This window comes from Panthera uncia (genome assembly GCF_023721935.1).
Source record: "Panthera uncia isolate 11264 chromosome C1 unlocalized genomic scaffold, Puncia_PCG_1.0 HiC_scaffold_3, whole genome shotgun sequence".
Classification (NCBI taxonomy): Eukaryota; Metazoa; Chordata; class Mammalia; order Carnivora; family Felidae; genus Panthera; species Panthera uncia.
This window is the reverse complement of record NW_026057584.1, coordinates 59875374-59889191: the sequence shown is the minus strand read 5'-3', so window position 1 is coordinate 59889191 and position 13818 is coordinate 59875374. Positions and strand designations below refer to the sequence as shown.

At 38.9% G+C, this 13818-nt stretch overlaps 1 protein-coding gene and 1 long non-coding RNA gene across 6 annotated transcripts in view; one reads left to right on the top strand and one right to left on the bottom strand.

Moving 5' to 3' along the window:
* Window positions 1-11673, top strand: part of ITGA6 (integrin subunit alpha 6) — a 77028-nt gene extending 65355 nt beyond the window's left edge. For 3 of the 4 annotated variants that reach the window (XM_049615518.1, XM_049615514.1, XM_049615516.1), the window contains 2 exons: window positions 3892-4017; window positions 9474-11673. In XM_049615518.1, the coding sequence (XP_049471475.1) occupies window positions 3892-4017; window positions 9474-9635 (288 nt within the window). In that variant the 3' untranslated portion in view covers window positions 9636-11673. Of the gene's footprint in view, window positions 1-3891; window positions 4018-7218; window positions 7349-9473 lie in introns of all 4 variants that reach the window. The other variant, XM_049615515.1, reaches the window with a different exon arrangement.
* The window catches only part of LOC125911550 (uncharacterized), a 46343-nt gene continuing 42128 nt past the window's right edge, over window positions 9604-13818 (bottom strand). For both annotated transcript variants that reach the window (XR_007454363.1, XR_007454362.1), the window contains one exon: window positions 9604-10403. This is a non-coding gene — a long non-coding RNA (uncharacterized LOC125911550). The remainder of the gene's footprint in view (window positions 10404-13818) is intronic.

Sequence of the window (13818 nt, the reverse complement as noted above, 5' to 3'; positions counted from 1 at the left end):
AGATTCCCATGAGAAAACAATCCAAGGAAGGTTGTCTCTGCCTCAGGTCACAGGACCGCCATGTGACGTGAGACCAGACCAGGCCCCCATCAAGTGCTCTTGTTTTCTGGAAGATGATGGGACTAGGGTGCTGGTACCCAGTCTAGTGGCTGGGTCACAAATGAAAGTGAGGTTCTCTGGGGCATTTCATGTAAGGGCTTGGAGAACTCGTGCATGCTAATGGGAAGTGGAGTCTGCTGTGACCCTCCTTGGTTATTTAATAATGGGTGGATTTGTGAATGTATTACTGTTTTGTATCTAGAGTGCATTTCTTTTGAAAATGAAGACATTTTCTTATCTCTAGTCTTCTGGTACATCTTCTATTGACTCTGATTTCTGAGATACAGCAGCTCAGATATTCATCTACATGTTTCTTTAGTATTTTCTTTAGTATTTAGGTGTACTTTTCCTGGGCCTAAAGATGTGAGCTTAATTCAAGTGTCAGGATGCCTTTCTCTTTATTCCCTCACTTATTGTGGGTTTCCGTTTCATCTTTATCTTAGTCCATCTGTCCTTTCTAGCCTGAAGATCATTTTTCTTTGGAGATAGAAGCAAAGGAGGTTGAGTAATTCAGTCTTGTCTTCTGGTCTTCATATTAAAACTTCTCCTTGCTTACACTCTAGTCCTGGCTAGAAGAAAAGAAAAGGAAGAAAAACAAAAGAACAAAAAAATACCTTTTAGTTTCCTTATAACCCAACCAATTTTAAGAGTGTTCTGATTGCTTCTCAATACATTTTAGCACATTGTTATACTAAAGTCAGAGAGCTGGTCACCTAATTGAACCAGATAAAATGGTTACATTTTAGCATCAATTAAATCCATCCAGTTAACAAGTACTTATTGTGCACACACAGTGCCTTTCCTGCACAAATGCTAGAGAAGCAAAGTTGAATAAGATACAGTGTTGACTGTTAAGAATTTCATGGTCTAGGGGAATGTGAACCAGGAGATAATTGTTGAATTAAGTCAAGGAAGGAAGAGATTGTTTATTGGTTGTATATATATATCCCCCACTTCATTCCTAAGGAAATTGGAAAAGAGTATCTGCTTCCTCGTTGCCAAAAATAGGTAAAAGGCATATCATTCTTCAGGGGAATGTGATTTTCTTCTTTTGGCTTTAAATTCAGAGAATGTGAGATCTGGATCCTTTTACAAGATGGGTTTCTGATATGAGGAACGCGCATGAAAGGTGATGATGTCTTTAATAGAGAGTTTTGTGAAAGATATGAAAATCCCTTCATGTGATTTCTTAGATTGATGTTCTAAGAATAGAGAGTACTATGTCAGAGAGTGATTCAGGGGAACCATTCTGGCAGTGAGCAGGCAAATGGGGTCTAAGCACTGCTCACTCATGATGGAATTTAATGCGTCAGCAGAGCTCAAGCCTCATCTTCACATGCATATGTGAAATGTGCAAACGCCTAGATTTTAAAGAACAACCTCCCCCAAATGTTTTTGGAGTTGGAGTAATTTCCACTCCCCTTAACCTGTCACTGTCCATCAATAATAGCTGCTGTGGCAAGATCTGACCAGGCTTTCCAGAGCTCTGGAGGTCACAGCTCACGTCTGGTCTCCCCTTCCCCAGTTCTGGGGTCAGCTCCCCCTTGATTCCCAGTCCCAGCTGGAGAATGACTGTCTTAAAAACAAAAGAAAATTTAGGTGCAAGTTTATGGAAAAAACAAAGTCTTGCTGACTCTCCTCTCTCACCTTCCTGGACTGCAGTGTGGCCTTACACACAGCCTGGGTTTGCAGAGCACATCTGCCCTTTACAAGTGTAGCCCTGCCCCTGGCTTCAGTCTTCAGTCTTTGACGCTGAGTTGTTTCACAGTTTCTGAAAGGCTCCAAAATCTGGTTTGAATGGTAGTCAGACTCGGGGCTAGACCTCTCAGCAGGATGTACACTCCACCCCCACCAAATCAAAAATTACCTTGTTCAGCTCTTACACTGTTGGATTGCTGCCATTTATAGGAGTGGTTTCCCCTATTATCAGCCATTTAAAAGGCACTCTAATAACACAGTGCGATTGTGGGGCTGGGTCCCCTGCCACGGACCAGTCTCCACTCTCCACTTCCAGATTTATCAGAACTTATTCTTAAAAATGAGGATGGTCCTTCCAGGTTGTCATCTGGCCCCCAAGTAAATGAGATCATCATAGGCTAATTTTTTTTGTTTGTTTTGGTTTAGAGTAGGCAGGCTTACCAGTCACATCTTGTACGCTATTTCATCACTGGTCTCTCACCATTCTTTCTTCCCACTAAGTGGATATGCCTGTGTTAGACCCAGTAATCAGGGGTGGTTTTAGCTTACAGCTGGGATGCCTTTCCGAAGGGGAATGGAAGGTAGGGAGGATTGAACAAAGGCCCCCCCCCCCCCACAGTTGTCTGGCAGTTTGAGAGAAACCTCACTGAGAGCATAACAGGAAACACAGTAGCTGGGAGAGGTGTCAGAGTTGGTGTAACAGGCTGAAAACAGACTTCTTTCCTCTTAAATGTTCAAAGAAAAGCAATTCTTTTGCTTTAAAGTATATTCTGTAAATGAGGCTGAGAAGCTACTTTCTATTATAAGTAGAAAGAGAAGTATTTTAGTGAAGAGGTTTTCTTTTAAAAAGAGAATCACGTAAGTATGGAAGCACAATGTAGACAGACATAGAAGCACTTTTAGGCAGCATCAGGAATTCAGTACTAATACAGAGTACTTGACTGAAAACACTTCTCGGAAGCCAAGTACTCACACTTTTTCTTTACCCCTCACCTTACATTCTTGTAATTCAGAAATATCAGAAACCCAACTGGAAGCTCTCTAATCTGTTTACAAAATCCTGTTTGTAGCTATCACCAGGTCTTTTACATGCTTGGAAAAATAGTCTCCTGGTTTCACAGAAATCCACCTGAATCCTAAACGCACATAACTGAGTTGTTGCAAATTGCTGTAAGTAACTTCTTAGGTTTCTGAATAGACACTATTTCTGTTTAATTGGTATTTGCCAACTATCAAATGGTTAGAGTTTAGGCTTCTCGCCAGCTGCAGCTTACAGCTCTAAGCCCTCTAAGAACAAATCCAGGGCTTACTTTGTCCAAATATATTATTGTAGAACACACGTACAAGGCCATTGCAGGAAACCTTACTGTGTATTAGGGTCCTTAGTTGGACATCCTAACGAAAAGTTAAAATGGTATCAGCAATGCAGCTCCATCCCTATTTCCATATTTCACATCATCTTTAAAATCTGAGTGAGGAATGGGGTACCTGGATGGCTCAGTCACTTAAGTGTCCAACTCTTGATTTCGGCTCAGGTCATAATCTCAAGGTTCATGAGCTCAAGCCCCGCATCAGGCTCCGTGCTGACGGTGTGGAGCCTGCTTGGGGTTCTCTCTCTTCGTCTCTCTCTGTCCCTCCCCTGCTCATTCTCTCAAAATAAATATATAAACATTTTTTTAATCTGAGGAATATAGGCTAATTATGGCCTATATTAGCCATTTTTGGCCCTTCTATTTCCATTACTGAAAATGAAAAGAGAAGGTGATCATTCTCAAAAAGATACCAGATTATACAGATGAAACAAGATTGGCTGTGTATTGATGAGTGTTGAAACTTGGTGATGAATAAATGGTTTATTATACAATTTTCTCGACTTTAATTCAATATAAAGGTTTTTAAAAGAGGGGTTAGCAGAAAAAAAAAAAAAAAAAAACTTTGTCAAAACACAGTCCAGCATTTTCCAGGTTCTGAGACAAGATCTCGTATCAATTAGATCAAAGGCATCTAATTAGGCTGTATTGTTCAAAATGTGTCTGGAACAGAATTAGAACTATGAACCCCACTTACGGTGGTGCTTGCTTTTGTGCCCCATAGGTTCGTGTGACTGTGTTTCCCTCAAAGACCGTAGCTCAATATTCAGGAGTACCCTGGTGGATCATCCTAGTGGCTATACTTGCTGGGATTTTGATGCTTGCTCTCTTAGTGTTTTTACTCTGGAAGGTAAGTCCTGGCTGGCATTTGAGTTTTAATGTTTTTTGAAAAAAGTGAATTTACACTGATAGTCTGTACATTTCTTTGTAATGCTTCCCTTTCCCCAACATTTTATTATAAAGCTTTGCCAACATAGAGCAAACTTGAGAATTTTACAGTGAAACCTGTATATCTACCAAGCACCTTAGATTTAAAGGTATGTCATTTGTACATTATGAGGAGCTTCCTAAATAAAAAAAATCTTGGTGCTTTTCACATAATTTAGCTGTTCAGAAAGTAACAATTTAAAAATTTTACTACTTCAGCGTTTTCTTCATCTTAAATTAGGAATCTAAGCCAAATTGTTGGATATCCCATTAACCTGAACGTGTATCCTTGTTAATTTCAACTTCTGTGAATAAACGGGGCTTACTTACAGTTGCAGCCAGATTAGAAATAGAAAAGCATGAAATTGGGGTACCTGGGTGGCTCAGTTAGTTAAGCATCCGACACTGGATTTCAGCTCAGGTCATGATCTCGCAGTTCGTGAGACCGAGCCCTGTGTCAGGCTCAGCACTGACAGCACAGAGCCTGCTTGGGATTCTCTCTCTCCCTCTCTCTCTCTCAAAATAAATAAATAAACATTAAAAACATGACATTAATAACTCCATTGCAAGGGAGTCCTCATAGCCTCTATCAAACATGAGGAAGATCTGGGTTTAATTTGATGTTCTTCATGAAATATTTGGTCCCGCAAATAAAGTTTAGTATCTTCCCCTTGATTTCTGCCAGTAAATAGTCTACATTACAAAAATATGTGTGTGGGATGGATGCATACTTTTGTTGCCAAAGATTATGACCTATAGATTTTGGACGATTCTAAGTGAGTAAAGGAGGCTCATAGTCCCTTATCGACAATTACAAATTGCAAAAAAACTCTGAAAATTTGTAACGACTTATTTGGGAACAAGACGACACGTGAAGAGAGGCAGTATATACCCTTTACCCTTTATTTAGCAGTTCTGTGAAACTAATGTCTAGGTTACAGTGGCATTATGTATGCAGCATGTTACTTTTCTAAGATGCCAAAATTTCTGGATTTCCAGAAAAATTCTGGTCCACAGGATTTTGGGCAAATGATTATGAACCTCTACCAACAATCTCCAGGACCAAACCATCTATATCCTTCCCTTGGATCCAAGTATAATTGACAAGGATTCAGGATATTGTCACTTTCAAATATTGGACATTTCTTTTTTGTTTTATTTTTCCAAGTAACTTCCTTTTCCTAGTGTGAGATAACTTTCTGGTGTCCTCCAAATGTGTGATTGAAGCTTCGTAATTGTTCATGCCAAGACTCCTCCTTGAATTGGACATTAGCCAATCCTACCTCTGATGTTCACTTTAGGCAGTAGGTTTCTCTGGTCAGCACAGCCAGCCATAGGAGATGCTCTGGAAGCTATTTTGGTATCAAAAACTGAATTTGAGGTTTGATATCTGAGGATGGCCTTCGTGTACTCTTGGGAGGAGGTCACAAAGACAGTCTTTTTCAGAGCAGGTCTTATTGGCAGTCTTTAATGAGGGTGAGACAAGCAGTGGGTTGAGAGTTAAGAAGCCCCAGCTATATAATTTTAGGCAAATCATTTCATCTCCCCAGGGCACTGGTTTGTTTTAGCTCTTTAGTACGTACATTGGACTGTGTGATCTCATGGGTTGTTTGTAGCTCTAAAGTATCCAGAACTCAAAAGTGCAACTCAGACAACCTCTATGTCCCCTCCATGAAGATCATTTTTATTACTTTACGGATACTCTTCTTTCTGAAAGTGAACTATTTGTTTTTATGTGTTAAAATCCTAGAACTGGAGGGCCAGAGAGGACTGTGGTTCAGTGGCCTTTAAAGTGAGTTTTGCACATCCACATAGGTGCCAAGATGAAGTGAGGCAGGGGAGTTAGTGCAAATATCCCCACTTCAACCAGAGTAGTTCTGATATCTGCTTTAAATTCCAGGGTATTACACAGGGTTTTGTTGGAAGGTAAAGACAAAAAGTCCTTGAGGCTGGTCCAGTCGCTTTAATTGCGCCAACAAGGATGCTCATGCCTGTGGATATTAAGAATGTTGCCAAACTGCAGGCGGGACCAGGACTTTGGGTTCCTGGCTCATTCCTTCTCCCCACCCTGTTGCCTGGCATGTGTGACTGAAAGTTGGCTGGGTGTGTTCACTGTGTATTAAATGGAGAGAGTCACAAGTAAACCCCAGGATAGAGAGTTTAGATCCGTGCTGCCCATAAAACGCCCTGTGATGATGGAAGTGTTCTGCAGCTGCACTATGCAATGTGTAGTCATGAGACACAGGTGACTACTGAGCACTTGGAATGTGGCTGGTGCAACGGAGGTATTTTTCATTTAAATTTGAATACTCTCATGTACTTAGTAGTTAGCACGCTATACAAAACAGACCTAGATTTTTACTTTCATGAGTTGCCAGGCCAGGAAGCACAGTTTTCCAGGAGGGCAGGTTTATTTGACCAAGCTATGTTTCAAAGGGCAGCTCCATAGCCTTATGAACAAGTAGACCAAAAAATTTCTCCATCGTTGAATGAAGGAAATTAGAGTAGAAAGTGGAATTACACTTCTGTGTTCATTTAGAGTGACTTAACCTGAAGAACATAGGTTCCTACCACTTAAGGGTTTCATAGTGGTTCAGAATTTGGGAAAATGACAGCAATCATTCTTTCATGATGGTAAATTCAAATTTATATTGTGATTTACCCACAAATCCAAAGGCCTCAAGTGGATGGCATTTGTTCCATACAAGTTACTGTGAAAGGCAGAAAAATGCAGCATCTTTTTTTATTTGGATTTGTGCTAAATTTTAGAGAACTTCCTTAACCTTTGTCTAAGTAAAACACAAAAGTCAATCTTTTGCCTGTTTTAGAGTTCATATTCATAATCGTTACAATGATTTTTGTCCTCAGGATTTCTCTTACAAATACAAAAATCAGCTGAGTAATGCCATCTAAGTATTTGACCAGAGACCCATGAGAATCGAGTTGGTTTGGTCGCTGTCCGTGTAACATAGTGCGGTGGCTGTCCAGTTTTGGCTGATCCATCATGGTCTCTTTGTAAATAAACAAGCTATAAATAGAAAACAGGTTAACATCTGAGATTTGCTTTTGTTTAGCTCTTATATACAAAACTGTAAAACTGACTAAATACCTTGCTTCCTTATAGTGTGGTTTCTTCAAGAGAAATAAGAAAGATCATTATGATGCCACATATCACAAGGCTGAGATCCATGCTCAGCCATCTGATAAAGAGAGGCTTACTTCTGATGCATAGTATTGATCTACTTCTGTAATTGGTAATTGATCAATGTTTTTTAATTGCTAGCTGTGGGACGTGCTATGGTTGTGGTGGCTAACTTTAAGAGCAACAGCTTGCTGTGTGTGTCCCATTAACAGATGTTTCCAAATGTCCACACTGGCTTGCCTTGCTTGGATTTATTTTATTTCACTTGAAAGCTCAGGGTCTTTTTATTTTTTAGAAATGCACAAAGAATCTTTTGTTGCAGGTGAGTTATTCTGTGTTGTTGTCAAACATCACCCACAGCAATGAAGAAGATTGTAATCTATGTACACACAAAAGGAGGCATTAGCCCTCCACAGTAGCCCAGTTTGCCATGTGTTGTCAATCTAGTACCTAGCATCCCACTTGGAATTTCAAAGATGAATAAGAAATCGTGACAGGTTTCTTGTCCATTTTGGAATTTCCCACAGATAGAAGCTTGTGTTGACTGCCTAATTAACCTGTTGCATGTTGGAAACATTGTGTTTCTCCTGAAGAGAAGGCTTTCTCACTGTCTTTTTTGATCTTGCTATAAAGTGATGGGGGAAGGCTTGGAATGCTTTTATTGTTGCTCAGAAATTGTTTTATGCTAGCTAAGCATGCAACTTCCTTTTCCTGCTTATTTACTACAGGTCAAAGACCATTACAACAAACTATGACTGTTGTTGACATGGTGGACATGATGGCCAATTTCAGAAGATGGTTCTATACTAAAGTGACTTTCATTATGCAAAATTCTAATATAAAAATGATCTGGACAGTTACTATTTCAATGTTGTTGTAATGGAGTTTGACCTTGTTTCATGTTCCTAGAGATTTTATTCAACTTTGGTTCTTGGTTGATTTTAAGTTCATGTATTTTGCTTCTCTTGTGTGTAGATCCATGGAAACAGGAATTGGTGATAATTCCTTTTTCCATTTCTCTGGGCATGAGAGGATAGAATTACTCTATAATCCCTTTCCATGGCATTGTCATGATGAACCCCAGCATTTCCATTTCAGTTTTACATACCACCCTTGATTTCCTCCTTTGTCTAAATGAAGCAAGAGCCACATTTTGTAATTGATAGGTATTTTGGCTTTTTGCACAGAATAATTATGGAGTCCAATGTAGAAATGGCCTTAGAACAAAATGTCTTGGTCAGTTTTTCCTATTGATTTAGTGATGCCTGGATATAATTTTACTTTGCCCTGTGACACTTTTATAACATCTAAATGTTCCATTCCTGTTACGTGATACAAATTGACCCTTCCAACTGTCTTCATCTTCCATCTGCATTTTTAAATTGAAAACACATCTGTTTCATTAAACGTATATTTTATTCATTTTAAAAATTCAGTTTCAGTAAAAAACTTCCTAATATGTTCTCAATAAAAATCTACTTTTGATCAGATTGAATATTTTTTAAAAAATGAATAAAATATATATTCATTAATAATTTAAGTGTAAATTTCTTTTGCCAAAAAAAGAAATCAGTGGTGCTCGAAAATTCAATGTAGTGCTACTGTCCTCAAGTTCTTTGTGGTACACGATTGATTTTATTACAGGACACAGTTACTACATGATTTATTAATGAAACAGCTTAATTTATAAGCACAACAGGAAATCCAGGCAGTGTAAATTGCCTGGTAGCTAATGAGAGATATGTGCTGAGCCTTGGAGGAGAGAAGATTCTTAAAGTGGCCCATTTGAACACTGGCATATTTAAATAGTAATTTGTAAAATATTTGTGATCTGATTCCATTTTGTTAGTGGGAAAGGGGTATGAATAATCTTTGGTTTATGGCCTTTATTAGAGTATCATTTTTAAAGACCAATCTTTTTAACCTGAAAATTAGATCTTTAACATATAATATTGTGATTATAAAAAATGGAAGCATTTTTCCATAACTCTTAAGTTAGTAGAGACACAGTGGAAAAACGGACTTTTCTTCCAATGTTACAGCTGTCTTCTGTTCATCCCCACTGCTGGTATGTCTTTTGGACCTACTAGTTCCTTCTTAAAAGAAACCATGTTTATTTTTTCCCCCTTCATCCAAAGGTAGGCGTAGCTGAACAGAAAGCTTAGACATTCCCATTTTGTGCATTTGCTTTTCTTGAGATACTTAGTTTGTTTCTGTTTCTCTTTCCCCTTCGTCAGTGCGGATTCTTTAAACGCTCTAGGTACGATGATAGCGTTCCCCGATACCATGCTGTGAGGATCCGGAAGGAAGAGCGGGAGATCAAAGATGAAAAATATAATGATAACCTTGAAAAAAAACAGTGGATCACAAGGTGGAATGAAAATGAAAGCTACTCTTAAAGGGGGCCAGAAAAAGCTTCACAGTTCCCAAACTGCATCCTCCCCCTCCCAACTCAAATCAAAACGGACTTAAAAGGCTGCTCCATCCCTGGAATATTAACTTCAGACAGACTACACACAGTACGAACTGAGCAGTTTCAACTGTGGACGTGGTCATGTAGCCTGAGGCTCCGGTTTTGCACAGCCAAATTTAAGACTGTTGGAATGGATTTTTCTTTCACTGCCTTAATTTAACTTTCCGGGTTGCCTTTGTTGTTTTGGTGTGGCTGACTTACACGTGCCGGGAAAGGGACCGCCGGGTGGCGCTCACGTGACATCTTCCCGCTTAGCCTAGCTGAAGAGGGCTCCCGGTCTCTGTGCTAACAGAGTGGCCGTCCTAACCTGGCGCTGCCTCTGCACACGTTGTTCCCGTAGGACTCGAGAACTCGCAAGTTAACTGTCCCTCATCACAAGACTATGCCGTCGGGGGAGTTGTATTTCGATTTAAAGTGCTATTCTTAAATGTGCAATAGGTGATGTTGCCATCCTGCCATCTTTTCCCATTTCCTAGATGTGTGAATACTCACACTAGATAACATACAGGTTTCATGCTTCCTTTTCACTAAAACACACAGGTGCAACAGACTTGAATGCTAGTTATACTTACTTGTATATGGTATTTATTTTTTCGTCTTTATAAACCATTTTGTTATTGACAGGCCAAAGATTCTCTTCCAGTTGGATTAAACCATCAGAATTAGAACCTGGATTGTCACTGGTTTGGATTTACTGCAAAAAACAAAAACAAAAACAAAAACAAAAACATTCCTTATAAAGTTCCTACTGCATCTCCCTTCATGACAGCCCTCACGCCTTCCTCCAGACCCAAAATGTTTAAGAAATAGAAATTAACCATAGAGGTTTAATCCTTACCACACAGTGGATATTTCTGAGTTTGGAGCCCTGTGTGATGTGTCCTGCATTTTGTGCTGTAACTTTCAGGAACCCTTGGAAATAATGTGTTCGTTTGCTGAACTTCAGTGCAGTTTAGTCCTTACTGCAAGTATTGTATAATCAGGACTTGAAAGAAATGGTGGGTGCCTCTGGCAGATCCAGACTGATCCAGCGTGAGACTACTGAGTATCTGATACCGGAAGTCAGAACATCATGGCTTTTAAGTTTTTAAATGTTGGAAACAGTGAGTCAATGTTCTGTCTTTAACTTCGTTTCTTCCCCTAATCTGTATTCCCCCAAATTACTTTGGGACTGCACTAACCACAATTTTAAATGGCTTAATTATAAGAATGAAGTGGCATTTTTATACATTCAACAGAGATTGAATAGATAGTAAAGCTGAATTAAAAAAAATTTCAAAATGTTGTCATATGGGGAATAATAGCAGGTGCTAATTTGTTTGCATATAGTATAAGCAGTGTCTCAATCTTTCAAAAGAACAAAATACAGCTATATGTGCCATTTTTGCTGTGGAGCTTTTTTTTTTTCTTTTCAGAAATCGTATGCCCTTAAGATACTCTTGTACTTTGGGATTTTCATTCACAAAGACAGTTTTACAAATGATACTTTGTTTACAAAAATTTCTCTAAAATCGGTCATACCAGTGTTTGAAATCTCAATTTCTTCCTTAGGTAACTTGTAACCTAATGCACTGTCTTTCTAGGTTGCTAAGAAGCTGGTATTCTGAGTGTTACAGACCTTTGTTATAAAAAAAAAAATGAATAAAAGGGAGGGAGGAGGTGGAAGGGCGGTTCAACAACAATGAAACAAGAATGTAGTGGTGTTTATTGTTAAAAATGTCATCTCAAGTCAAGTCACTGGTCTGTTTGCATTTGATACATTTTAATACTAACTAGCACTGTAAAATTATTTCATGATTAGAAAATACCTGTGGATATTTGTATAAAAGTGTGAAATAAATTTTTTATGAAAGTGTTCATTGCTTAGTAACACCACATTATATATGTGAAACAAACTCTAAAATTATAACCTGAATTGTTTTATTCCATGGAGCCAAACTAAAGTATTTGAGGTTTTTATTTTATATGATTGAGGGTTTTCTTTTTTTCCTTTGGGCTCTACTGTTCAGTTGATGTCAAAAGAAAATGATCTTAAAGATGGTTTATTCAAGATGCCTACAAATTGAGAGATGTCGTTTAGCAATGATACCATGGAACAAAGAGTAAAAGTTCTTAGGGCAAAGTTGCTTTCTTCTTAGAAGGTATTTTGGATATGACATGTGTCATTACTGATCACCAAGGACTGATCTGGCAGAATTGACCAGTCTGAAAATATTTTCTTCACCAAAGGATTTTGTTTAGATTTAAGCAATTTTATGAACCTTTTCTAGCTGGTTTATCACAATCTAATAAATAAAAATAAGGCATGTATGTAGTGCTCAGATAACACAGCATGCACTGGCCTGAATAATTTTCCAATGCAAAATATACTGTCTAGTAAATTAATAGTTTTCTATTTGGTATTATATAGTGAATTGTAGTCTTAGTTCTCTGAAGATCAGACAGGTATTACCACCCAAAGAAATGTGATTGGTAGTTTTTAATGACAGACCAGTGGCTGTGAACCTCTTATTCACAGTCCCAAGGATCCGCCCAGATTAATTACTACAGTGTGTAATCACTCAGAGTGTCAGTAGCTGTGGCCTGGCTAGGGTGATGGCATAAATGACTTGCACTGGACATCATGCCAATGCTTTATAGGACGCCAGGGATTCTACCCCTTTCTCTCCCTCTTAAAAAATCGTACAGGAATGCCTAGAAATGACAGTTGTAGAGTAATGGGATCCATTTACAAACACTGACGTTTTGTTGTTGGTTACAGATTACTTGCCACAACCACACGCTGGGTCCTGCCCTTGGGGTTGAGACTATTTTGGAATAGGGGGCAGATGTAAGTGGGAATGCTTTAAATTGTCCAGACCAGGGGAGTAAGGATAAGACCAAGCCTTCTACTCTAAATGAAAATATCTTATTGAGAACTGATCTCCAGTACACTAACCTATGAAAGGACAATGTGGGAAGACAGACTGGGATTAACAGATTGTTTTGTTTTGAAGAAAAGAGTGAAATGCTATAGGTGGCTGGGTTCCACATGAATACAACCTGAGGGCTAAGAAAACAGGAACGTATGAAAGTTGTGATCAGGTGGGGTAGCATAAAGTAAATGATTACAGGCAATTCTATAACACCTAAGGGTAGGGTCCAGTCATGGCTCAACCACCAAGGAGAAGGCAAGGTTCAAAGAGATGAAGAAAATGAACTTCAGAATGATTTCAAAACAGTAGCTATCGCAAAAAAAAGCTAGTAGGCCTCTGTTCTTCTAGTAGTTCCTGCTTCTGGTCAAATGGCAAGTGTTTTCTTTCTCTTTCTTTCTCTTAAAAAAAAAAAAAAAGGTTTTGCTGACTCTGAAAGGCCCAGCTGTTAGAATGGGGAGCACTGAGTGCTGAGTACCAGTGGCTGAGGCCAGGTGTGCAAAGGCGATAACAACAGACCTATCTAGAGGGACAGTTGTGAAAGGATTCATGGTTAAATCCTCCAAGAATAAGTGAATTATAAAACACAAATCAGAGTGAGAAAACTGGTCTATCACAGTGTGAGGGTGGAGAAGGTGCCACAAAGTATATAACCAGCCAGGGAATGGTTAACGAGGACCCTGGAGTAAAGGAGTCAAGTGCAAATTTTATAAGTCAGTGGAGCTCATGGGCATCAGTCTCTGCCCTTCTGATGCCATCTCTCAGGCTGTCTGTTGCATGGAAATGGGCAGCAACAGACCCATGTTAGCAGAGATCAGATAAAATTTCCTACTATTCATTCTTCTAGAACATTCACAAAAAAGTCTCAACCTATAGGGATGACATTACTTCTTTTGTTATCCAGAGCTTAGCAGATAAGCATTCAATTCACCAATAACCAGTAGATAGATTTAAGTGAATATTCTGCTAACACCCTGTCATTGTGAAATGGAGATAGATGTAGTTTAACTGTTTCTTCCAGTTGGAAGTAAAACTTCTAAGGATGGTAATAGACTCTGGGGATACACATACAAATGAGACCTCTTATAGGAAGCTTACCTAAAACAACAGATGGCAAACCAAAGCAATCTTGAGAAAGAACAGAGCTAAAGGGATGTATCCCAGATATACTACGAATCTATAATAATCATAACACTA